The 27,226-nt window shown below is 43.1% G+C and overlaps 1 protein-coding gene across 8 annotated transcripts in view; it reads right to left on the reverse strand.

Moving 5' to 3' along the window:
* Positions 1–350: 350 nt before the first annotated feature.
* LOC102431415 (formiminotransferase N-terminal subdomain-containing protein-like) overlaps positions 351–27,226 on the reverse strand; it is a 64,170-nt gene continuing 37,294 nt past the window's right edge. For 4 of the 8 annotated variants that reach the window (XM_023759908.1, XM_023759911.1, XM_023759904.1 and 1 more), the window contains exons 4-6: positions 26,747–26,899; positions 10,060–10,245; positions 353–1,615 (exon numbers count right to left, since the gene is read on the reverse strand). In XM_023759908.1, coding sequence (XP_023615676.1) covers positions 1,179–1,615; positions 10,060–10,245; positions 26,747–26,899 — 776 coding nt within the window. In that variant the 3' untranslated portion in view covers positions 353–1,178. The other 4 variants (XM_023759914.1, XM_023759927.1, XM_023759924.1 and 1 more) reach the window with 4 other exon arrangements.

The raw sequence follows: 27,226 nt of genomic DNA on the forward strand, positions 1-27,226 counted from the left end.
ACCACAGCAACCTAGTGTCCTGGTGCCTGAAAACCAAACCGAGTCCATCATTTTCCCATCTTTTGGGCATTTATATTGACAGCAAAACTACCCAAAGAAGCATAATTCTGGAACAAAATTAACACAACCAGATTCAAGAGTCAAATGTCAGCAAAAAAAAAATATATATATATATTACTGGATCCTATATATATATATATATATATATATATATATATTACTGGATCCTATAAAAAAGGTTGAATTCAATCTATTTTTTATTTTTAATTCCATAAAATAAATTCACAATATGTGCTCTTATTTGGAAAGACCATAATCTTTCTTGTTAAACAAAATCAACAGAAAAATACATTTCTTTGTGCTTTATGGATAGAAAGGACCCTGTGCTAAAGCAATATAAATACTAAAGATTTACATAAAATTGCCAGAATCAACAAGTGGCTTCTTTTAGTTCACAAAATGACTACATATTTTGATTTCTTTCAAATAAATTCCTTCCACTGATACTCTTCTCTGTGCTCAAAAGCAATATATTCCCTAAATCTTCAGACTTCCCATTTAAATTCCAAAAAGGATAAACACAATTCCTTGAAGTCATGCCCAACACCACCATTCCATCTCCCTATATAAACATTAAAAAATTAGGCAAATCGGGTTTTTGGAGTTATCTCTGGAATAAACAACAGGTTATCCTAAAAGTGGGAAGGCAAAAAAGAACAACCAGGCTTTGAAAGAGCAATTTTATTTTATAATTCTCCCCACTTTTTAGTCACTTAGTACTTGATTTTTTTAACATACACATTTTTTAAAAAAAGATCATTTGAAAAATGAAAGTTGAATACAGACCTTGGAAATAATGAGTTAGGGAAAACCAAGGAAATCAAATCCATCTTTGGTTTTGTTCTCAACAATTAAGCCTATTGACATGGTTCGGCAGCCATGGCCATTCCACCCAGTGGATTCGGGAGGTCTAATGCACAAAGTGCATAAACGTGGTGCAGAGGTTCTCGTGTAGTTTCAACGAGGACTAGAACTATCACGGGGCAATGATGAACAATCCATAAGACTGGCTGTTGAGCAAAGAATGCTTGTATCTTTCCCTCATCTTCACTGGCCAAACAAAACTTTGTAATGATTGATATTTTTTCCTTAAAATTTCCATGAATTCTTAAACTGGATCACATGAAAATACCTCCCCGTATCTTCCAGAATTCCCCGATATTTTCTTTTATAGCATACTCAGCACAGTTCTTGCACTCTTGGGGTGTAAATCCAATTAATGCTCTCCCTATAGTACCAATTCCCCGATCACCCGCCAGCTTTTTAACTTGAGTTTCTATGTAATGAGGAGATATGTAAGAAAAATGGTCCCCAAGAACATTATAAGACATGTATTGGGACTCTTCTGAGGTTTCTGTAGCTTCTTGGTCTTCAAAACTCTCCACGTTGCAAGCTATCTCAATTTTCCCTTCATGGGGAAAAGCCATCGCTTGGACGCCCTTCAGTCCATTTGCATTTGAGCCCCGAATGGCACCAGCAATCTCCTTTCCCAAGGCCAAGTCTTGAGAGTCTATGGTAACATTGCAGTTCATCACATACGGGCTGGCGCCGACGCCTAAATCATTGGAAAAGCATGTTAATCAAGCAAAGCAAAACCCTCCTTCTGAATGTTCTATTCTTTAGCCAATTTTAATCCAAGGAGCTACCTTTACGTGGTTGTACTTTAAAATAATACAAATATCATTATCAACTCCAGAACTTTGTAAAATATATATGTATATAAAACAGAGCTATTTAAGCTAAAAGCAGAAACGTTTATCTACTCTGAAAGTATCTGAAGGTTGTCTTTTCTAGAATAGCTAAGGGTCCAGAATTTCCCAAAGATCAACAGAAAAGGGGCAGTGCACTTTAGTATTAAATATCAACAGCAGCAAAAAGTCGGCTTCTCATTCATTTCCAAGGACATCTCCACAAGGGTTGGGCCTAAGGCTCTGGGAGACATGAATAAATCATACTCTGTACCCATCCCTTCCCCCCCAAACACACCCGTTATCACCGAGTTAGGTTAACACCCAATTCAAGGGAACTTCAACAACAGTCTTGGTTAGGGAAGGTGGTCACTAAAAAGTGACAAAAAGCCTTGGAACTGGGAAGAGAAAAAACACTTGCATCTCATGAGAATGTGGGTTTGGCAGGGTTTGGAGCACTATGTATACCTACTCATTGGAGGCACCTGTCCCGCCCCCAGCGTCCCCAGGACCTGGGACGGCCAAGGCCTCTCTGAGCCCCGATACTTTAGAGCCGGGGGCAAATGTCCCTTTTTTTCTTGCCTCAGGAATGGTGCAGCTCATGTTACATAAATAACCCTGCTCTAATTATAGTTTACATTTTAAGATGGACAACTTGGTTAAATTAGCATTGGCATAAAAAGCTTAGGTTTGCAGTTTCTTCACTTTGGGGGAACCTTATATTTCTGAAAGCAAGGTTGATGAGGGATTGACGGAGGATAAAAGGCTGACCTCATCTCCAGCAGATGACAATTCCTTAGCTACTATTTCAACATCATTTTACTGTCATAGCTTTTTTTTGCTACTTTCAAACGTATTGCTCAGGATGTCAGTATCCATCAGAGATGTCCTCTGGGTTCACTTTCCCTGGACGGCCATGGTTTGGGGGCTTTACTGCCTTAGCCTGGGCACGCTCATACTAATAGACGCTTCACAGAAATCAGCACACGGAAACCACATTTCGCCTTTTTCCCACATGTGTACACATAATAAAACATTTCAACTCCTGAGGTTGGGCCTCCCTACTGGGAATTCTGCAGAAATGAATCAGATTACAGTAGTTCTCCATCATGCTGATTTCACAAAAATTAAATTTCCTAACAGTCAATACATCTCTCTCTCTCATAATCTCATACACCAATCACTTATTCTAAATATCTTTGAGAAGTATATCAGTTTCAACATTTCACAGAGCACATTGGAATTTTTTTTTTTTTGGTCAATGCTAATGCCATTCATTAATAGAAAACATCCAAGCATGGCTTCTCTCTCTCCTCCACCCAACAGGTAACGATTTCCTCCAATCTGATAGACATTCCCTATTCTGACTCAAGAACTGGTCTCATCTTCACCATCACTCCAGTGATCTCACTCATTTTGCTGAAGAGTCTATTTCTATATACACTCTGCCACAGTAAGCACAACTGTTCAAGACACATATTGGGCCTATTGTGCTTGGCTATTTCAAAACGGCGATGTGTCCAATCAGCATTCAGATATCCACATGCAATCTGTCAGCTTGAGGGTGTCCTTGAGATGGACCCAGGGCCCTCATGCTCACGCTGCGGTGGCTGGGCCAGTCCCTCCTACAGCCACAGGATCCAGAAGATTCCAAGGGCCCTTTTACCACCGCATGCCCATGAACTGCCCCTTTTTAGTAGCATTTCCAAAGGTGATCATTCTTGTTAACAAATGAATTCATTGCCTAAGGTAAGTTATTGAAGATAGAAAACATTTAGATCTCCAGCCCAGAGCACAAGAATTTGATAAAGAATATACTTGTCCCAAGACTGATTTACTTAATTTTTAAAAACCCACTATTTTAAAAACACCTTTAAAAGCATACGTAAAAGAAAGGCATATGTAAAAGTTAATTGTTTCTTAAAAAAATAAAAATAAACATCAGAAGTAACTTTTATATTCTCTTTTAAATAAAATAAGAGGGAACCACTTAGCACAGAATGATCATTTTTCCTGTATTCCATTGCTATGTGTTATTTTAAATTCTTCTATTAAACTTTAATTACACAATAATTTAATTTGTTTTATCACTACAGCTTCAGCAGTGAATAAACAAAGATGATTCAGTGAGTCCTGAGAAGTTTCTGACCTCATTGGGTAGGGGTTCCCTTTCTGCGGGGTTGGGAGGCCATGACCCATTTCTCCCGTGGAAGGGGGGGGAGTGCAGGGAGAGGAGGGAGGAGAGAGGAAGAGAGGAAAAGAAAACCACTTTCTGCCCAAGTGCATGCTTCCCCAACTTCCTCCAAGTCCAACACCAACACGGTGCACTAATTCTAACAAATCCAGCAGTCCCAGTGACTTTGTTCAAATGCTGATTTTGACTCTTTATGCTCATTAAACTTCGCAAGAATTTTTAAATAAGGAAAGTAATTAATCCCAGCGACTCGTATTTCTAGTGACACGTCATATAATTAAAGTGATTCCACTTTTTGCTCTAAAATTAGAAAGCTGATGTGAGTTTGTTTGTTTGTTTGTGGTTCGCCCTGCCCCTACCTCCACAGATTGGCAGGCTGCTCTGCGAATCTCCCCACTCGAAGCTCAAACCCCAGTTCTATTCCAATGCAACTGTCACAACGCCCCCAAGCAGGCTAAAAGCAGGGAAAATCTCTGCTATGATTTCACTTTCCATGTGTTCTATTCTTTAATAAAAAAATTGTCATTCTAAATATTGGTGTTTACTCCTAGTTAAATACTTTTTTTATCAAAAAGAAAAAGAAACTGAGATTCAGTTGCTATTATTTCCCAAGGAAATCTAACAGGCCTGATGTTTTCCTGACAATCCTGCTATTTTCTTGTGTGGAAACACTGTATTTATCATATACTGCACGGCTGGTGATTTAGATATTGTAGAGACCTTATGGTGAACTGATAGAGATGTAAATTCTTTCTGCCAGATTGTTTAAGCAGAAAAAAACAACACAAAAAAACCCCAAATGCACTTAATTAACATCTGATGTGCAGCTTTTGCAAACACGAATGCGATATTTGTGTTTGAGCACTGGCAGTAATGACTGTGAACTACGCTATTAATGTCTGGTTTAAAGATGCTTGCGGTAGGACCACGTCTGGAAGAACACAAATAAAAACCTGCATTCAGACAAAACAATAGCGAAGAGCCCATTAGAACAATGAGAAGGCAGCACTCAGAGGAGAAACGCGTCCTTCTTCCCCCTTAGAACAAAACTATCCTCAAAAATAGTTCTCAGTGGCACAGCCATCAAACAATTTACAGGTCAAAGTTTCCTGCACAGGAAGAGTTTCAGTTCAGCGGCTCAGAAGTTGCTTAGGGGTGTCTTAGGCATCCTACCCATTAGACTGCGCTCCTCCTCGGCGGCCAGTAGGCACACATGTGCGAGGAGAGAGCTGGGGTGGTGTTCTGGGGTACTTGGCATTTTCATATCTGAAGAGAGAACGTCACCTGTGTGGATTCCTGTGCAATGTGAATGAACAGAGATTCTCATGGACCAACGTGCAACTCTCTCAGTGAGTATGTTTTCCTGAAAACCTGCTGCGTGCCAGGAGCCTTGAGTGGCTGGGCATAAAAACAGGAAGTAGGTGAAAATAAGATAAAGCCCAGCCTAGAGGTGGTCTTCGCTTCACAGTAACAGAGAGCAGGCACCCGACCTGGAACTCAGTCCCACAACACAAACAGTCACTACCCCGAGCGAACAGGCGCCGTTGCATACGGGTGCTTTAACTTTTTTAGAACGTGTACTAAAGAGAAACCACAGCTGAGACAAGACATTTGGTGACCAAAGCCATAAAACTCACACATAACTGCTCAGCCCCATGCGCCCATGGCAGGGAGCACGCAGGGCTCTGAGGCATGTGGCCAGATCTACGGAAAAGAAAGCTAAGCGAGGAGCACGTGGGCAGAGCGGGGAGTGGCACCCCAGGGATCGGGATTCAAGTTCCACCTCCTCAGGACACTGCCTTTGCTCGGCTGTTTTTCTGCAAAATGCATATGATATTTTCCTGCTCTGCAAGGAATGGCGAACCTCAATTTCTCAGCTTTGAATCTTTCAGAATAGCGAGAATTCAGAGAGGAAATTACAGAAGTAGGTGCACATTAACGTCGTCATGGGATGAAGCCACCCCGGGTGAGGCCAGCTCAGGTGACTTGCTTGTTCCCGAATTTTCCATAGTGGAGTGGTGCCCTTCATCCATCCAACACCCAAGTCCTTCATGCGCCCATTACAGGTTCCACGTTTAATTACACATCGAGACTTTCGCCTCCCATCATCCAAAGTGGATGTATAGTCAAACAGAGAATCATGGAAATTGGTTCCTTAAAACTTAACAGACTCATTCTAACACAGGAAAGTGATTTTTCAGAGACTAAGTAAAAGTTTTGATGTGGAGTAAATCGCATTATTCAATGTCAAGAAAAGTGGCTGGTGATGCTACGCTTCTGATTTACAGGGAGAGAAGTAGCAGGGGCAGCTCTCAGGAACCCATTTAAATACCTAAACAGAAGTCCCTGCCTCCAAGATGTGCCGATTACCTCCATCCATGATTCCCAAAACAGCATATGAAACTGTGTAGTTCAAAGAATCGTCCCTGTATTTTTAAACAATGATGCATATAGTATATGCAGGCCATTCATATAACATATCAGCCAGCAGTGTTTAAATTATCCCATAAATGTTTAGGGTTTTTAAATATATATGTATAAAGTATTTATTTATAGATCTAAAAGTATCAACTATTATTGCTTTGCCCTAATTTATGTTCCCCACGAGCTGGCCAACTACAAACTTTTAAAAGGAATTTGGTTAAAAGATTTTGTCTGTTTGGCACTGACTAGGAGTGCTAGTCATTTCTGAGCTCACTTTTTTCCTCCTCTGTTTATAATATTCTTAGGGAACTTCAAAACAGAAACCTGCTCCCTCATAGATCTGCTTCCTCTGGGGGACTGCGCAGATTAATTTGTCACTGGAAAGTTAACTGTAAGTGTTCAGTTGATAGCACCAATCATCCTATTTAATTCTTTTTTAGGAAAAGAAATAAACAGCAACAATGTGTTGAGGCTTTTCTGTTTTGATGGGAGAAGTGGAAAGATTTGTTGAGAAACACTGACATAACTAAAGAAAGTTAGAAAAATATATAAAGCCATTAAATTTTAAAATAAGGGAAATCACCACCACTGTTGAGAACTAAATGCACTGAAAAATTAGATGAGTAACATGTATACCCTAATGACCAAAGTATTGTAAATTCTACTTCAATATACAGGGCTTTAAAAAACGAAAGCATTTTATTCCTTCCTACATAAATGTTTTTTAAGGGAGAATTTGTGCAAGGAAGGTACCCTGAGATTTGGGCTGATCATGTGTCTTAATTTTGAATTCCAATCTGGTCTGCAAATTACTAGAAACGAATGGCTTATCCATATCCCATATTTACTCTTCCACCTTGAAACAGACATGACGTTTCTCTGCTGGCACCTGCTTTGAGCCTATTAAATGAAGGGCCTGTGCTTGGACAAGGTCGCCTAAACTTAGCTACTCTTGTAACTTTCATGTCTTTTTTCACAAATTAAGGCTTCTGCCACTTGTCAGGAGATATTAGCAAAATAGTCATTGGGGGGGAAGTTGTGCTACTTTTTCCTTTTTATCTTGAATCTTCCATCAAACACCATCTAAATGAACACATTGAAACCCAGCTTTTATAAAAACTGACCATTGATAAACCTTAATAATTATCCCTCATGAAAGATAATGGAAAATAATCACAAGATCAATTTAGAGAAATTATGAAAATGAAAATAAGTTGGAGCATTATAAATTGTAAAATGTGTAAAATTTGAGGTAAATAAGATGCACGTATGTTTCCCAATATTCAGGTCATCTATTTGTGCTACTTTGTATCCTCCAGCCTTGACCCTGGCCAGTCCCTCCACCTGAGACGCCTGTTCACACCTCCAGTGGCTACCGACCTCCCCTGGTCTTTGCTCCAAAGCTGCATCACAGTGAGGCTGACTCTGGATTATCCCATTGAAATTCACAACTCACCCCACCCCAGGGCTCATGGTGTTGTTGTTTTGTTGTTGTTTTGTTGTGTTTGTTTGTTTTTTACTATAGCACTTATCATTTTCCAATGTGCTATAGAATTCATTATTAATTAAGCTTGTTATTTATTGTCTGTCTTCTCATCCCTACCCCCTGGAATAGAAATTCTTTGAGGGCATATCAATTCTGTTTTGCCCACTGATGACAGTGTCTGGTGCATACAGAGTACTTAACAAATTCCTTGTTGCATTTATTATCTACAAATTCTCTCTACAATGTATTGTATTTTCCATGTCTCTAAAAATTCTTCCGCAACCTCATGCCTAATTGCTTGCATAATAGTCCTTCACTTAGGCATGCCACAGTTTATTTAATTCTCAAATATTGAACATGTATCATGTGTCCAGCACTTGCTATTGTAAGTGATGCTCTGATGAGTATACTTGTACATAAGGACATGCACCTTTTACTATCTCCTTTGGGTTTATCACCAGGAATAGGACTCCTGCCAGGCGGCCATATGCACCTTTGAAGCTCCTGATGCATACCCTGAACTCACTTGCACAGCTTGAACCAACTGATAGTACCTTTAGCAGTACGGGGCCTGTGACAACATCCTTACCGGTATCAACACTGCCTTCAAAATACCATCTTTAAACCTCTTTGTGCCAATTTTGAACATTTGGTCTTTAACTCAGACATGCTTTTCAAATCAGGTTAGAGTTCTTCCCAAGTACGAACCCATTCATTATCACAGCACTGCAAAAATGAGAACTGGGTTTTTCAAGGTTTGCCTACCTAACGCTAAAGCCGGCTCTGCTGTATTCTAACACCAGGAGCCCGTCTCCAGTGCTTGCCCACTAGCTGCAATCGCACCACCTGGCCCTGGGCGGACTGGTTCGTGGTGCAATCCCTTCAGTCTCCAATGAGGCTCGAATTAGAAACCAGGAACTAGACTTCTGAGAATTTAGTCACAGAACTTACACTTCTACACTTGCGAGACAACTCGTGGGAAAATATGTGAGGTTCAAATTGGCAGGGAGCGATCAGTTTCTTCCCTTTTCCATAACTACAGACGGAAACACACTTATCATCACTTTTTTATATACCTCCTCTCTGCAGGGAAGGGGGAAAAGGCCCTTTCGTATTGCATTTGGTACTTAGCACACATTATTTCAACTTCACGGTCTTATGAGGGAGGTGCAGGGATTGTGTCCATTTCATAGATATGGGAACTGAGGCTTACGGAACTCTCAGAGGTCACACGGCCAGTAAACAGCAGGGGCGGGATTCGAGCTCAGCCTCAAAGCCGTGATTTTTCCGCTGCATCAACTACAGACACCCTTCGTTGGAGAGAATTCTGCACCAGGGGACCGTACGCAGAGGCCTCTGTGTGACTGGGCAGAGCTGTGTCGTGAGGAGATGTGTTTCTTACGCCTGCCCACCTCTTGGGTAGCCAATATTTTTGTAACGGCTAAGGTATTAGCTGACTACCAAAACGTTACCTAACATGGTTGAATTTGTGACCCCTTCAGAAGATATTTGAGACTAAAAGAATTAAGATTCAAGTAAATGGCAGCAGGATGGTGAAGTGCAGGGAACGGGGATGGAATTGGGGGGCGGGGGGGGAGGGGGGCGGCTTTCCTTTTCCTAGATAAGCCCTACACACAGGGCAGGGCTGGAGCAGCAGACAGGCAAGAACCGTGAGACCCCGGGAAGGGAGAACGCCATGCCTGTTCCCGGTGCCTGCTCGCTCTTTCAGAAGCCTGGTGTCTAGAGAAGGCTCCCCAGCTGCCCAGAACTGATCTCCAGCTGCACGCACCAGCCCGGCCACACTGGCTGGTCAGGTTCAGATGCGCTTTCCTACCAGCTACAAGTAACCTGGACCAGGTCCCTACCCACCAGTGTCCCCATCCCCCCCCCCCCCCCGGGCACAGCAGCAGGCCTCCAGGACCCTACCCCAGAGGCGGCAGTGACACCATTCTCGTCACCGTGGCCAGGCGGCAGGGCTCATCATGGATCTTCGAATCTCCCTCTAAGGGACTGTCATCAAGTATCCGAGGAGGGCTGCTAGCCTCTCTGGTCAGCTTATGGAGAGACGGGTGAGAGCAAGAGCAGAGAGCCCCTGACCCAACTCACTAGGGCCTCACTGGGACCGACAGGATGCGACAAGTCGAGGGCATCTCAGGAGTCTACCGTCAAGTTTAAAAACAACAGCAGAACACGACCAAACGGCGAACCTGTTAGGCCACATCTTCGGGCAGGTGCGGCTCCCAGGTCGGGTTCCAGGGCACTGAGATCCCTCCTCGCGAACCAGCCCAGCTGCTTCCTTCTCTGGACCAGGGGGCGCTTCTCGGGCAGATCGGCCTCGCCGAAGAGAAACACGCTGCTGCCGGGGACGCGCAGGACAAGGGTCTCGGCCAGGCCTGTGGCGGCGGGAGGCATCAACAAAAGTACATTAAAATCGGGCCCAACGGAGGAAAACCAAGCTTACAATTGTCTTATTGTGGTAACGTGCATTTAACACAAAATGTACCAGTGCAACCATTTCTCAGGGTAAAAATCAGTGGCATTAAGTACATTCCCATCACTGTGTAACCATCACCATGAAAGCCTATAATTCCTACTCATTCTTAAAATCAAAGTTTGAACATAATTTATTTTTCCGTGAAGGAGGAGTCTAGTAATAAACGTTTGTCTTTGTACAAGGAGGCTAGAATGTCTAAGCCGTTACAAATATTCATCACTAAGATGAATGAAATTGGTGCCCTCAGTTTTTTAACCATTTTCTGACAGCCTCAAATTGTGCATGTTGTTAGGAGAGATTCAAAGATCGCCAGGGCCAGATCTGCACTGTCCAATATGGTAACCCCTACCTACGTGTGCTATTAAGTTTTAATTTTAATCAATTAAAATAAAATACAATTTTAGTCTGGCCGGCGAGGCTCAGTGGTTGAGCGTCGACCTATGAACCAGGAGATCACAGTTCGATTCCCGGTCAGGGCTCGATCCCCAGTGGGAGGCGTGCAGGAGGCAGCCGATCCATGATTCTCTCTCATCAATGATATGCCTATCTCTCTCTCCCTTCCTCTCTGAAATCAATAAAAATACATTTAAAAAAATGAAATGCAATTAAAAATTAAGTTTTCAGCTGCACTAGCCACATGTCAAGGGCTCAATAACCACACACAGCAAGCGGTCTCCTTATTGAACCTCGCAGATATCAAACATTTGCATCATCACAGGAAGTTCTGTTGGACAGCACCGGGCCAGATGTTCCCTAAAGAAGCCCAATATTTCAGCATAACTTTATGGAGGGGACTCTACACGACAACATTTTTGCATCCTCTCTGTCCCTTCTTTATACCTAGATCCTGTCTCTGACCTCGTCTTCTCAAGGCAGATTACAGAACTATCCTGTTTATTCTAGAGAACTGCTACCGAGAGCCTGTTTGCAGCCAACAGCACGTTCACACGGGGCTAATTACAATCCCAAAGGACCATGAGGGCACGCATTCTCGTCTGGTGTATGAAATGGAGGGAATTCTGGAGGTGGCCTGGGACAGCAGGAATGTGGGCCTTCTTTACTGGAGGTGCATCATGGGACATCAGGGGCCAGGACAGGGCCTCCTGCCACATAAGCATAGGAAACCTCTCCAACTGCAATTTTAGGGTCTGTAATTTGTTTGTTTCTAATGTGGACTGCCACGTTGATAGGAGGGGTGAAATGTGGAGGTGGCCAACAAAGATTTCATATTTCTGGGTTGTATGAAGTCTTAGGAAATGTTCTTTCTCCGAGTCAGGTTGGGATTCCAGCATCAGGAGCCCGCAATGTTATAGACCAAGAAGCCAAGACAATCTCCCAAGTTCACTAAGGCATCTCTGCTTCTTTAGACCACTCTAAGATGCGAAAGGACCACTGCTCCTGCGGGAGGGAGGGCGCAGATGCCAGGACACATACGGTCAATGGAGGTTTCAGGATTGTAAAATACTGTCTAGGCCAGTGGTTCTCAACCTTCTGGCCCTTTAAATACAGTTCCTCATGTTGTGACCCAACCATAAAATTATTTTTGTTGCTACTTCATAACTGTCATGTTGCTACTGTGATGAATTGTAACGTAAATATCTGATATGCAGGATGGTCTTAGGCGACCCCTGTGAAAGGGTCATTCGACCCCCAAAGGGGTCGTGACCCACAGGTTGAGAACCGCTGGTCTAGGCAGTTAGGTAACTTCTCAAGTCTGGACTGGAGCGGGAGGGGGCAGAAGAAAGGGGAGAACGTTTTGGAGAGTTGTCAGAGGTTAAGATGCATTAACACCCCAAATCTCCTAGTTGTTCAGATCACTGATATCTGCTCCAACCATAACTTTGGCTCACACTTTGGCTGCTACAGCTTAATATACAAACTGTGATGCCCAAATAATATGATCTGGAACTTGCTTTAAAATACTTTAGTAAAACCAAAGGAAAATAGAGGAAGATAAAAAGAGAGAAAAGGAGAGAAAAATAAAGGAAGAAACAGAAAAACGGAAAAGAAACTGCCCCATAGAATAGATGGAGAAACTGCAATGAGATGAGCCACGGAGAGCATCCAGCACGCCTGGTGCACATGCTCAGTAAGTGCCGGCCTCTCCCCCTGGCAGGCCTGCTCCGCGGGTCTGAATTCTGACAAGTTGGAGCCACCTTCCTGGGCCGCCATGTCCCTGCGACTAGAAATCCCTGTCTTCTCCACAAACTCACGGTGGAAGGAATCAACCTTAATTTCTGTTCTCTAATGAAGAGAATAAAGTATTTCATTACTCTCATGCAACGAAAAGACAACCAACACCAAACTGGTATTCAGTAATGGAGACAGTACACTATCCTCTTCAGGTTCAGGGAGAGAGCATTTACGTCTCCAGTGACTGCAACCCGGGGTCCTGGCAGGGAGGTGCTCGCAATTTTGCTGGAAGGAAAATGTAGATTGCTCGCATTTCAAAGAAATGTCCCAAATTTAGTCAGAATACTTACCAACAAGCTATTTTGTCTGTCATAGGTTCCATGTTCGGAAGAGCTTGTTTCAATGTTATCACTTTCTTTTCACAATTAATCTATGCAATAATCATTCCACGTAATTGCAAACGCTCACACCAAGCAAACAAATAGGCCTCCTAAAGGAGATCAACATTCTGAACACTCCACGCTCAAGCCTGTGGGAAACTGAGTCCCGTCAGCCTTCAGGTCAGCGGCACTGCTGCTGAAGGCCACGGCCCTGCGTCCATCTCCCCTAAAGCCATTCCTCCCTCCTCCGGTGGAGCCCGGCATCTCCAGGGCAGGGACTTGAAGCGCTTACAATGACCAGCAAGAAACCAGAACGACTGAACTCATCCCTGCTTCCTCACCCTGCTCCCCTCCACTGAGATTCATTTCTCCCTCTGTCGTGCTCCTGTAGTATTTTACAGCTTTTGTTGGCTGGAACATCAGATCTAATCTACTGGCATCACATAGTTAATTGCGGACTTTTGCTTCTACATCTAGGTTTTGAGCTCCCTGAACAATTAAGGTTTGTTAAGTTGAATGAATGGAATCTGGGTCCTGAGCACCTTGCAGATGTTGGACACTGCAAGCCTGAAATAGCCGTGTCGTCCCCCTCTCCCCATCTCGCCCCAACCTACAAATGAGAGGAAGGGGTCAGCTAACGAAACGCGAACCGGGTTGAACACCAGGGGGAGTACAATGTGCCCGTGGCGACTGAACCCTGGGATCAGTCTTCCACGGTTGGCATCACGTCTTACAAGCTGTCCTCAGAACGAAGGTTCCCTCCACAGCCGGCAAAGCCACCTGATGGGGGCTACCTGAGCCCGGCAGTACTGTCAGACACGACAAACATCCGAATCACCTGGTGATGGAAGAGCCGGATGCCATCAAGCACTTGAAACAGGCAAAGCAGAACCCGCCAGCTGCCTAAATGGCTCTTTATTAAAAGAACAATCTTTTTTAGTTTTCCTTCCATTTTTTGACAAGTTTTCCCCACCACCATAATTAATACTTCTGATCTTCCCATTTTCACTAGACATATGCCGAAAAGGCTGATTTGATGATAGTACTTTTTAAAAATATTTTTATTGATTTGAGAGAAGAAGAGAGGAGGAGAAAGAGACAGAAAATCAATGATGGGAGAGAATCATTGATTGGCTGTCTCCTGCATGCCCCCTACTGGGGATTAAGCCTGCAACCTGGGCATGTGCCCTGGCCAGGAATCGAACCATGACCTCCTGGTTCACAGTCCACTGAGCCACACGGGCCGGACTGATGATAGTATTTTAAAAACATATTTTAACCTTCATGATTGGCTGTCCTTATTTACTCAAAAATGATTTTTAGCCATTTCTCTACAGGTATACTGGTATTTATCACCCTCTGTCTTATCTTTAGAGACTTCTCTGAGCTTGGTTATCCCGCTTTGCAAAAGGAGGACTGATGCACCGAGACGTTTCTCTATGTGATAAGAAGGTTAAGCTTCATTTTGTTAACAAATGTTTCCTCTGAGTCTATAACGGACGTAAGTGTGACCAAGATGTAGGATTTTATTGAGGCTATACAATAGTTAGAGTAGTTCGTGAAGAAGTATTGAAGAATCTGCTGAGTTAAGTGTATGTGCCACATACCTCATGTCTACAGTGGTATTTAATACCCCTTTCCCTTCTGCTTTTGTTCTTTCTGGGGCAACGTAGGATTACTGGTATAAATGGAGATGCAATTTAACTGTTAAACAGAACTGCATTTCAGCAGCTCAAGGAACATAACGGAGAAGCTAACTTTTGTTACATTTTTCCACGGCAGCCAAAATGCACAACTAGGAAAAAACCATCAAATCTGCCGCTCCCTTTCTTTCCTCTGGAACAGAAAAAGTCTCTTTCCTCTTGCCCACACACGACATAAGTGTGTGGCTTATTTATTTTAAAGCAGAACTCTAATAATACTAAAAAGAGTATCAAATCTTTTCCTAAGTGCATAGCAATGAAAACAGTCTTTTCCAACCCGTCACCTCAGACTCAATAATAAGTAGAGGTAAAAAAGCACAGAATCTAAAAATTAGCCTGGTGCTAGACTTGGAATCTTGCAAGCATCCTCTAATTTTAGTAGAGCTCTCTTAATATAGCCAAGTTTTCTGTTTAGCTGATTTTTTATTTAGTATTTTTTTAATGAGAGGGAGAGAAAAAGATTCTCTCCCAGAAGCCACACAGCTCTCTCAGATGGTAACACAGATAGCCCTAGAAGCTTTTGCCTAAATTCACACACGTCCCTAAAATAAAACTGGCTTCTTAATCTCGCTACAGTACTCTGAAAATACAGCGCAGCGCTGTGATGCGGGCCTGCCTCTCATTAAGTGCAGACTGGGGAACATTATTCTTAGTTTAGTCTATGGAAGGGGGCGGTGGAAATGCCTCCCTTTGCAATTCAAAATTATTTTAGAGACAGAGCCTTTCTTTCCCAGTGTCTTCATTGAACAGAGCTGTTGAGAACTGTCTCCCTACCGTCCCAGAGAGCAAAAAAGCTACCCAGTATTCACCCCATATGCTCGGCTTTGAAGTGTGAAGCTGTGACCGTCCCGCTAGTCTCCTAAGCCACCATCAAAGCCATCTCATTACGCCCAGCGCTGCGAGTTAAAGCGCAGGGCCTAACCGCTCCAACACAAACACTGCATTAGCAAAGCAACCGCAATGTTCCTCCCCCACGTGGCTGCAGCTTGAAGCAATCTTTACCATATGCACACATGCACGAGATACGAAAATGTATTGTGCTAGAACATCGAGAAGGACGTGAAACATGCTGACGAGAACTGGATGTTATTCTAAGGGACAGGGCCGGGGGGCGGGTAAAACGCAGCTGATCTTTATGATGAAAGAACAGAAACACTGGGCTGAAAGACGAGATCAAGTGCAATTCCTAAATTGCATTTCTACCAACACATTCTGGGGCCTGTTCCTTCTTGAGATAGCAGAAAACAATTTAAGGGGGAAAACCAAACTCCACAGCCCATCCCTGGATGCTACTGTTTACTCTGTCACGTTTCATTTCTAAAGGACAAATAAGCTTACAAATGATGATATGCTGACAACAGCATCTATGACTCAAAATAACAGGACTCGCTAAGGAAAGTAATTTCGCTTGTGTCGCTGAATTGTCAATTTATCATCGCCATAGCGGTAAAAAACAAAACGCCAAGAAAAAAACCTGTTACGTATCATGAAAACAAGGTCATGAGTAAATGAGGACAAGGACTAGATTAATCTTCATGTAAAAAGTAATCTGTCAAAAACAGTTCCAAATACTGGGACCTAATGATCCCATTCCTTTCTTTGGGCTCTAGAGAAATTCTTGCAGATGTGCACAAAAAAGGTTATTCAAGAAAGTCCACTGCTGCATTCGTTGTAGTAGGAAAAAGGAGAGACGATCTGACTGTCCACAGAGAGGGGACTAGATAAAAGGTAGTATGTCCACACTTTGAAACTACAGGGATGAACTAGAACCACATGCAACACCTTGGACAGATTTCCAAGATAGCTTGTTGAATTAAAAAGTTACAGTATGGCCCTGACCGGTTTGGCTCAGTGGATAGAGCGTCGGCCTTCGGACTCAAGGGTCCCAGGTTCGATTCTGGTCAAGGGCATGTACCTTGGTTGCGGGCACATCCCCAGTAGGAGGTGTGCAGGAGGCAGCTGATGGATGTTTCTCTCTCATCAATGTTTCTAACTCTCTATCCCTCTCTGTAAAAATCAATAAAATATTAAAAATGAAATAAAATAAAAAGTTACAGTAGAGGTATATGATGATCCTCTTATCATCATATAAATATAAGAATTATGTGCCCCTAAATTCTTTTTTCTTTATCCTCACCTGAGGATATTTTTCCATTGATTTTTAGAGAGAGTGGAAGAGAGAGGGAAAGACAGAGAGAAATACCAATGTGAGAGAAACACATCGATTGGTTGCCTCCTGCACAGGCCCCAACCAGGGCCCAGGCCGGGGAGGAGCCTGCAACCAAGGTACATGCCCTTGACTGGAATCAAACCCTGGACCCTTTGGTCCACAGGCCAACGCTCTATCCATTGAGCCAAACGAGCTAGTGGGGCCTAAATTTTAATGTAATGTACTATGTATGTTCATGGAGATATAGGAATGCACGAAAATATATAGTAAATAGTAATTTGGGGCACATTATGTGCATTTATTTATTTTGACATTTAATTTACATATGTGTATGTCTATTTAAAACCTTTATTAATGTTATCACACACTCTGGGTCTCCTGAAGAAGCACACCGTGACCATGGAGACCAGGTCGACGGGCTGGTGGGGGCCTGAGGGTGTGGAGAGACTTGGGTTGATGCACTAAGTCTTACGGGTCCATCTAGCGTCACTATGTCATCTCTTCAGAATTTTCTAACCCTAGTGGCCTTCACACTGGAAATCACAGCAAGTACTAGGAAGCAGGGATGAAAAGAAAGGGATTCATGAAAAGCATGGCCAAGGTCAGGGCCTGGGCTGGAGAAGTGAACATGGTATCAATCACCTGTTACAAATCCCTTATTAGGTCCACAGTCTCTAAAACACCATCAGTACTCACACAAGATCAATTTCTTGGGGCTGTGGATAATGACTCAAAATCAGAAAACCTATAGCCCCTAACCTGAGTGCCCTCAAGGCTCCCTTGGCTAGTAAGGGGTGAATGTCAATTAATGTCCCCCACAATAACCCCTGGCTCAATCCCAAGGATTCTAAGAGGCCCTTTCCCCAGGTGTGGCAGTGGGCAGATGGGCCTCCCAGTTTCTAACTCTAAACCTTGTGACTTCTAAACTAGGAAAGAATTACAAGAAGGAAGCAGGCAGCAAGACCCATGCGCTTCACTTATTCATTCCAATTAGAAGATTCTTACAGTGCATTTATTCTTGTCAATATTTTCCATACACCCTATTCAACATACATCAACAGTGAAAAGGGGACAGAGGGGAAGCTAACACAAGGGTGTGTAGTCAAGCTGGTCGTTGTTGTGAGCAACTGGGGCTTGATCTTGCTGGAATGGGCCTTAGAATCATCCATCTCAGGGACAAAAGACGGGAGCCTTTACCTACCACCTCTGCTTGGACTTGAGACTGCAGCAGAGCCGACATAGGAGAGAAGAGTGCAGCTTCCCACGGACGTGGGGTTCACCTGGAACTGCCCGGAGGACAGCAGGGGTGTTCCAGATCTCCCACTGGGCCTTTCCTTCCTCACTGGCACCTCTGTTTTACTGTGGTCGATGTAACCCTGTTCATTTATTAAGCCTCCCGCAATATGCACTTATGAACATCCTGGTAACTCTCCTTCATAGACAAAATGGACTATAAAGTCTCAAGAAATCTATCTAAATATTTTTTAAGATATACTTTTATTGATTTCAGAGAGGAAGGGAGATGAAGAGAGAGATGGAAAGATCAATGATGAGAGAGAATCATCGAATGGCTGCCTCCTGCATGACCCACCCTGGGGATTGAGCCCGCAACCCAGGCATGTGCCCTGACGGGAATCGAACTACGATCTCCTGGTTCATAGGTCGATGGTCAACCACTAAGCCACGCTGGTTGGGCTATCTTAATATTTTAAGTACTCTCCCAATGCACCATCCCTTGTTTTTTCAGCTTTGTATATGGTGGCAGTATTATAAAATTCTCAAACTAAATGCTACGTCCTACAGCTATGTTAACATGTGCTTGCAAAACCAACCATTGCATTTATGCTATGGCAATGAGGGCAGCGCTGAGGGTCGAGACAACTATCTCAGAACCCAGCATCTAAATTGACTAATCTCAACCACACCCAGGCTGTTTTATGAGAAAATCTCCATAGCAACTGGAGAATCAGAGTAGAAAATTCTTCAAGTGAAAAGTTGTTCCTGATTTGCCAGATCAGCCCATATTTTGACAATCTGTAATAAAGTAATCAAAGGGTCTCATGACTACCACACAAGTGTTGACGTCGTGTGAATCTGTCATGGCACATATCCTCCAAGACATAAAAATACTCGAGAAAACATCAAACAAGGCTGATAATTCTAATCAAATTCATTAATGCTTATAGATTTTAAGATAAAATGTTTTTAAAAATCAATCATGCAGGAGCTATTTCTTTATACATATAACTAACTTAGCTAACACTTTATCTTTCTAAATATTGTCAATTTACATAGTATTGTAGCCCTAGCCGGTTTGGCTCAGTGGATAGAGTGTTGGCCTGTGGACCAAAGGGTCCTGGGTTCGATTCTGGTCAAGGGCACGTACCTTGGTTGCAGGCTCCTCCCTGGTGTGGGCCCTGGTTGGGGCCTGTGCAGGAGGCAACCAATCAATGTGTTACTCTCACTTTGATGTTTCTCTCTGTCTTTCCCTCTCTCTTCCACTCTCCCTAAAAATCAATGGAAAAATATCCTTGGGTGAGGATTAACAAAAGTAAGTAAATAAATAGTACTGTACAAACATTATTTCGTTTAATGACATAAAACAAAAAGCAAGTTTCCATATCAGTGACAAAATTCATAGCAATGGTCCAGACTTTTAAAGCTGCATACTATGAACTTCCATGTTAGGTAAGCCCATTTTCATGGGTAAATCATTGGGAGAATTTGTAGGCACCTTCTTCCCTGACCCCCACTCCATTTTCACTCTATCCTCCTGAAGGTTTGCATGTAAATGTGAAACAGGGTCATGTTCAGAGACACTGGCTCCTGCCTGGGAAAACACTGGTAAGGAAGAAGTGGAGAACATACAGGAAGCACTATGACCACAGGAATCCTTCAGAAAAGCTGTCGAAAAAAAACTTGTACAAGTCCAGGAAATGAGGCTAAATATCTTCAATATTGGGTTGGATGTCAGACAAAAGGATAATGTTCCTGTAAATTTACCACTGACACCAAATTAGGTGAATTCATTGTTCTTGAAGGATCCAAGATAATTAAAAATCATAAAGAACTAGAGAAGTGGGGACTTCCAAGCAGATGGGAGTGTGGATCCCTACATTTACTTTCCTCCTCCTGAAAACCCCAGGAAAAGGATGGTAAAGAGATATTTTTTAAAGCCTTCACTCATTCAAACAAATGGAAAAGGAAGAGGAGGTAATAGTATTGGAATGTGAAGAGCAGATATAGGCATGGTGGTTACTCAATAGCCTCAAGGCAGCAAGAGAAACAGCAGCAACCTCACTTATACCACAGGCACCTGAAACTGGCAACCTAGCTTTGGGAGGTAAAGGCAAATATTAAAACAGGGACACTGGTGGAAAGCCGGCTTAAATAGCAGTGGAACTCCCCTTCCCCTGTCTTCTAATTAGAACAGGTCAGAGAGTTCTAGAAGATATTTCTTCAAGAAGATGAAATTAATAGAATACTCAACACATGAGATGTTGTATCTGAATACATGGAGAAATGTTATTAACAGAGAGTTTGGGGTAATACCAGTGATAAATAAATTTTAAAATAAAGTAATCAATCAAAAAGATAATGATCAACTCCAGCAAAAAAAAAGAAATATTTACAGAAAGGCCAAAATTGCCAAAACCGGTTTGGCTCAGTGGATAGAGCGTTGGCCTGCGGACTGAAAGGTCCCAGGTTCGATTCCGGTCAAGGGCATGTACCTGAGTTGCGGGCACATCCCCGGTGGGGGATGTGCAGGAGGCGGCTGATCGATGTTTCTCTCTCATCGATGTTTCTAACTCTCTGTCTCTCTCCCTTCCTCTCTGTGGAAAATCAATAAAATATATTTAAAAAAAAAAAAAAAAAAAGGCCAAAATAACAATCTATATATATAAAAGCCAAGCGACCGGAACGACCAGAATGACTGGTTGCTATGATGCGTACTGCAACTGTCTAACTGGCCCTATTGGGGGCGGGGCTGGCCGGCCAACCTCCCATTGCCCCTCCCCCCCAGCCTGGCCCCAATCAGCCCCGATCAAGGCGGGCTGGCAGTACCCCACCTGTGCACAAATTCGTGCACCGGGCCTCTAGTATATTAAATAATTTATTGTGAATAATACTTATCCTATCTAATAAAGAGGGAATATGCTAATTGACCCTCATGCCATCACAAAGATGGCGGCACCCACAGCCAATAAGGAGGGAATATGCTAATTGACTGCCACGCCCTCAAAGATGGTGGCACCCACAGCCACAAGATGGCCAGCATGGGAGGGCAGTTGTGGGCGATCAGGCCAGCAGGGGAGGGCAGTTGGGGGCGACCAGGCCCAGGTTGAAGAGGGTGCAGGCTGGACTGAGGGACACCCCCCAGCCCAGTGCACGAATTACATGCACCGGGCCTCTAGTATAGTCATAATAATGTAACCACTAAGTATTTATCCAAATGTTGATATAACTATATTGAGACAAGGAAAAATGGGAAAGTAAGAGTGTGAGACCGTGTGTGTGTGTGTTGGGGATGGGGGACGGTGAGAGGAAGCTAAATTCTCATCTTCTGCAATAAGAAATCAATAGACAATGCCTAAAATTGAAAAACTAAGAAGTACCATTGATATTTAGGTATCTTGGGTTGATCTTAATAAAATAAAGGAGTTGAAAGCACTTGGCTCAGGGAAGAAGGAAATTGAAGTTTGTGTATGGTGAGAGGGGAAGGTGGGTTGTGTAGGTGCTTAAAGTTTGGGGGATAAAGCCTGTAGAATATCTGACTTTTAGCTCCATGCATATATCATTTTGATAACAACAAAAAGAAGGTAAGGAAGGATGAAAGAAGGGAGAGAGGGAAGAATGGAGGGAGGAAGCAGAAAAAGGAGAGGAAAAATCTAGAGACATATCAGAGATAAAAATGAGATATAGCCTAACTGATCAAATGTGGTTTTTATAGAAAATAAAAATCAGAGAGAAAGGAAGATGGCGGCATAGGTAAACACCAATATGCACTGCCTCCCACAAATACATCAAAATTACAACCAAACTACAGAACAACCATCATCCAGAACCACTGGAAAGTTGGCTGAATGGAAGTACTACAACTAGAGAAGTAAACAAGGAAGCATACTGAGACTGGTAGGAGGTGCAGAGGTGGGGGATGGGCTGGTCTGGCACCCATGTGGGTGGTTTTTTTAATTGGGAGGGAGATCCTCTCTGCAGTGGCTGCGGGGAGGAGTAAGAGGTCCCAGCCCCACACCGAACCCCTAGCCCAGGGTCCCAGAGCTGGAAAAATAAGTCCTTACAGGCAGTAAGAACTACAGGCTGTAAAAACCAGGGCGGATTGGTGCTCAGTGACACAGAGGCTGCTGGAAACCCAGCTGTTTCTCTTAAAAGGCCAGCACCACAAACTGACTTTACAAGGTCCTGCTTCCTCTGAGCTCCAGCACCAGGGCGAAGCTCTGAGGAACACAGACACATATGAGGAGAAACTGGATTGTCTGGCATCAGGGCAGGAACTCGGGGGCAGCTTTCTCCCAGACAGAGGTGCTTGAAGGGATCCTTGTTCCTATGCTGGGACCTCCCTGGTTGCAAGGCTAACTGGCAGCCATTTCTGTTTGCTCTACCCAGGTGATTCTGAGACCTCACCCCATCCAATTTGCAGCCCCACGCAACCAGTGTGCAGAGGCTTTTGCATATGAACGGCCTGTTCCTTGCTCAGGCTAAAATCAAACAAGCTACTGGGTCAGGGAGCCCCAAACCTATTAATAAATGGCCTAAGACCTGTCACCAGCACCAGCCTGCCTTGCTTCATAGCTGGACCTCATCTGGGCACTTCCAAACCCAATACAAAGAGGAGGAATGTACAGATCTCTCTATAGCTCCTGCTGGGTGGCCCCAGGAAGTGGCTGACTGTGGAGCTCCCTGGAGACCCAAGAGCCAGTGTACCCAGTGGTCAGTGTCAGACCATACCAGATTACAACTCTACACATTCAGAAGCGACACACTCAAGGGGCAGACTCAGTGAGCACCAAAGCCCCACTGAAGCAAGTCCTGCTCCATAGGAGTGTCTCCTGCACAGCAGCTCTCCCATGGCAATCACAACTGGTCCTCACAGCCAATTGGCCTGGAGGTCAATTCCTCACAGAGACACCAACAGCAATAAAGTTTGAACTACAACAAGACTGTGCACACAGCCCATAAAGGGGTGCACCTAGAGCTCCCAGCTCAGGTGACTGGGGAGACTGAGTTATTGGGCCCTATAGGACACCTACTATACAAGGCCACTCTACCAACTCAAGGAGACATAGCAGCTCTACCCAATATATAGAAACAAACACAGAGAAACAGCCAAAATGTGGAGACAAAGAAACATATCACAAATGAAATAAATGGAAGAAAGCAAACTACTGGATATAGAGTTCAAAACCATGGTTATAAAGTTACTCAATAATCTTTAGAAACTTCCAAAAAAATAGAAAAGGACCAGTCAGAAATTAAGCATACACTGACTGAAATAAAGAATAAAATACAGGATTCAACAGTAGAGTAGATATTCTAAGAATCAAATCAACAAGTTGAAATATGAGAAAGCAAAAAACACCCAATCAGATGAGCAAAAAGAAAAGAGAATCCAAAAATATGAAGATAGTGTAAGGAGCCTCTTGGACAACTTCAATCATGTCAACATTCACATTATGGGGGTGCCAGAAGGAGAGAGAGAGCAAGATACCGAAAACCTAGTTGAAGAATAATGACAGAAAACTTCCCCTAACTGGTCAAAGAAATAGACTTACAAGTCTAGGAAGCACAGAGAGTCCCAAACAAGAGGAACCCAAAGAAGACCACACCAAGACACATCATCATTAAAATGCCAAGGGCTAAAGACAAAGAGAGAATCTTAAAAGGAGCAAGAAAAAAGCAATTAGTTATCCACAAGGGAATGCCCATACGACTGTCTGCTGATTTTTCAACAAAACTATGCAGGCCAGAAGGGAGTGGCAAGAAATATTCAAAGTGATGAATAGCAAGCAAGGACCTACAACCAAGATTACTCTCCCTAGCAAAGCTATCATTTAGAATTGAAGGTCAGATAAAGAGTTTTTCAGACAAGAAAAAGCTAAAGGAGTTCATTGCCCACAACCAGGATTATATGAAATGCTGAAGGGAATTCTTTAAGAAAAGGAAGAAGGAGAAAAAGAAGAAGATCAGAAATATGAACAACAAAATGGCAACAAATACATACCTATCAACAATTGAATCTAAAAATCAAAATAAATGAGTAAGAAATCTAATGAATAGAATAAACTGGTGAATAAAATAGAATCAGAGGCATGGAAATGAAACAGACTGATGATTCTCAGAGGGAAGAGGGGTGGGTAGGGGCAGGAAGAGATTAAACAAAGATCTTACATGCATATATGCATTACCTATGGACACAGACAATAGGGTGGTGAAGGCTAGGGGTGAGGGGGGAACTGGGTAGAAGGAGACAATGGGGGGAAAGAGGGACATTTGTAATAATCTCAACAATAAAGATTAAAAAATAATAAAAAAATAAAAATCAAAGTCCAAGATATTTTTAAAAAAACACGGTAAGCCTTACATAAATACAGAGTAGGCCTATGTGTCTCCTAGCTGTCAACTGAGGTATATTCAACTGCCAATAGCAGCTCGTGAAAAACACACTCATGCTCTCTCCCCCAAACCTCCTTCCTGCCATCATTTGTAAGTGATGACACTTCCATGCCACCGTCTTGTCCCCCCCCCCCCAACATCCTACGGAGTCTCTCCATTATCTATTACCTTCGGCCCCCATCAACTTTCCAAACGGATCCGCCTGCATCCTGTTAGTCTCTGTCATGCAGGCACAGAGTCATCTTTCCAGAGTTCAAAGCCAATCAGACCACTTTCTTGCTTAAAACTCTTCAGTGGTTCCCATCCTTTTACAATAAGGTTTGAGCTCCTTCACCGGCACACAATACTCCATGATCTGACCTCCAAGCATCACTTGAGCTTCATATCTTAACATTCCCAGGAATGCCTTTCCCATTTCATCCACCTCTAAGTGCTGGCCACACACTCAAGTCCCTCGCAGGCCCCAAATCCCAGGCTACCCTCACCTCTGAACCTCTGCACTGCTGTGCCCTTTATTCTAAAAGTTCTTAAACCAAAATGATTTGTGAAGTTATGCGCGAGAGTATGTGTCTCTGTATGTATACAAGAAAGCACAGGCATAAAAATTTGCATGTGACTTTGACAGTATTTATAAGTCTCCTCAACACCAATTTCATGCCCCACTTTAACCCCTTCCTTAAGGTATAAGCAAGCTTATAGCTGATATCAAAAAGTTCTGAAATTTATCATTCAATGAGTTTTTGCACACAAAAGCATATATGAATTATCAATATCAATAACCAATATCAACTATATTACGAAACTGGACTGTTCTCCACTGCCCTTCTTCCCCCCAAAAAGTTAGTTCAATTATTAACTTCAAGTTGGTTTCCCTGAGAAGGGGTTACCCTAGTGGAAAACATCCCTTCACCGTTTGGAGAACAGCCAGTCCTTAGAATTTGAATACTTTTGCCTTATAAGAATGTCTGAGCATGTTGTTAAAAAAAAAAATTGGATGATATTAGATGAACAGCTGTGCAGAAAGGGGAATGTAAAAATAAAAACTGCATGTTGGAGCATCAAAATAGTAACCATGTACAGTATATGACTGTTTTTAATCAGATGAAGATTGAAGCTATTACATTTCAAATCAAATGTTATAAATTAGTTCAAGAATGCAGCTGAGCTCTCATTTAATTAGAAATGTCCATGTTTAAATCATGAGGTACAGTAGCTGCCAATGAAGCAAAAGGGCAGGGGAAGGGAGAGATCTCGTGTCCAGACCCTCCGATTGTTGACTGTCTCCTTTGCAGGACGCACATCTGGGCAGACTCGTCCTGATGTAACGAAGAACTTCGTGTACTAGCTAATTTGAGATTTAATGTAATTGAACATAATTGTTTGGAAGACAATTAAAATCATTATTCTGCCCTGGACAACTACGAACTCTTCTTTTTTGTGTGAAACATATTTTCCCCCCATGTTAAATTTTAACTCTTTCTTGGATAAAAAGTAAAGCACATTTCGGGCCAAGATTTCCCTGCGAAGCAATCCTTCGACTGTCAGGTCATATTAAAGTGCAGTACAACAGTGAGCGCTCCTTTAGAAACAAGTCTCATTTCCTATTCCTGGTGCCTGATGCCGCTCAGCCAGGGTCCAGACCTACATCCCAAATGTGAGACGATTCACTATTAAATAAAAATGAGGGACTTCTGAGGTCATACAGAGAAGAATGCAATTATCCGAAGGCGGCCTTTTCCCCACAGGTTATGAGCCTCTGTGTGCCGTAATTAACCGTGGCGCAGCTAGACAGTCCAGGCAAAGGGTCTTTCTTTTCTCCCAATTTGCCTAATTCCAAAACACCTCAAGTGACATAGCTCAAATTTTCCAAATTAAACTCACCCCTGGGGCTGAAATCAAGCATGTGACAGTTCAGTTCTAAAGAAAATCTTAAAGAGAGTCGTGCACAGGGAGAGAAAAAAGTCAGGGTAAAAAGGGGGTAGGAGTTAACATTTAAATGGTTTTCAACCTCATCATTACCCCTGCTCAAGAAAATAAGACACAGATGGGCAAAATACAGCATCGTCCTGCCCCAAAGAGTCTAAGGAGCTCATTAGAAACTACTGTTGCTTCCTCGTGGTCCACCATGAACTCGGAAGGGACAAGTGATTGATGTGCTGCATCCCACAGCAGTTAGCGCTCCCGCGCCCCGGCGTGGACACTGGAAGGATGCCACAGAGACACGATGGGCCACTGCAACCCAGGAAAGCTTACTGTTCAGACACGGCCTCAAGGTAGACCTTTCCCGGGGAGCTGAGGAGCAATGACATTGTCAGGAGCTGCTCTGCTTTGTAAAAATGGTTTCCGTTAAGAAATAACACACAGCCCCAAGCTTTCTCTTACTTCTGGCCATAGCTCCACACTCTTCCACTCCCACTCCGGCAAGCGGGTAAATGGGGATCAGGTCCACGGCTCCCAAACACGGGTGGATCCCCTCTTGAGCCTCCATGTCGATAGACCGGAAGGCCTCCACGCAGGCAGCCAGGACAGCATGGTCTTAAAAGGTAAAATTGTACAAAACAATCAAACACAGTAAAGAAGCAGCTATATTTTATTGTCCCACTAGTTGTTGTTGTTTTTTTGTAATCTGTATAGAAGATGTTTTTCACCCAAAATAAAGTAAAAGATCCAACATTTCCCCTTGCCCTACCTCTCAATCATCATAAAGGTTCACATTTCTTCACATTTATTCCCCAAAGTAGAGGAGTTATGCAATGTTTATGATTCTTAAACACGTGTGTGTGTGTGTGTGTGTGTGTGTTTTATTGATTTCAGAGAGGAAGGTAGAGGGGGAGGTAGAAACATCAATGATGAGAGAGAATC

This window comes from Myotis lucifugus, unplaced genomic scaffold (assembly GCF_000147115.1).
Source record: "Myotis lucifugus unplaced genomic scaffold, Myoluc2.0 scaffold_3, whole genome shotgun sequence".
Classification (NCBI taxonomy): Eukaryota; Metazoa; Chordata; class Mammalia; order Chiroptera; family Vespertilionidae; genus Myotis; species Myotis lucifugus.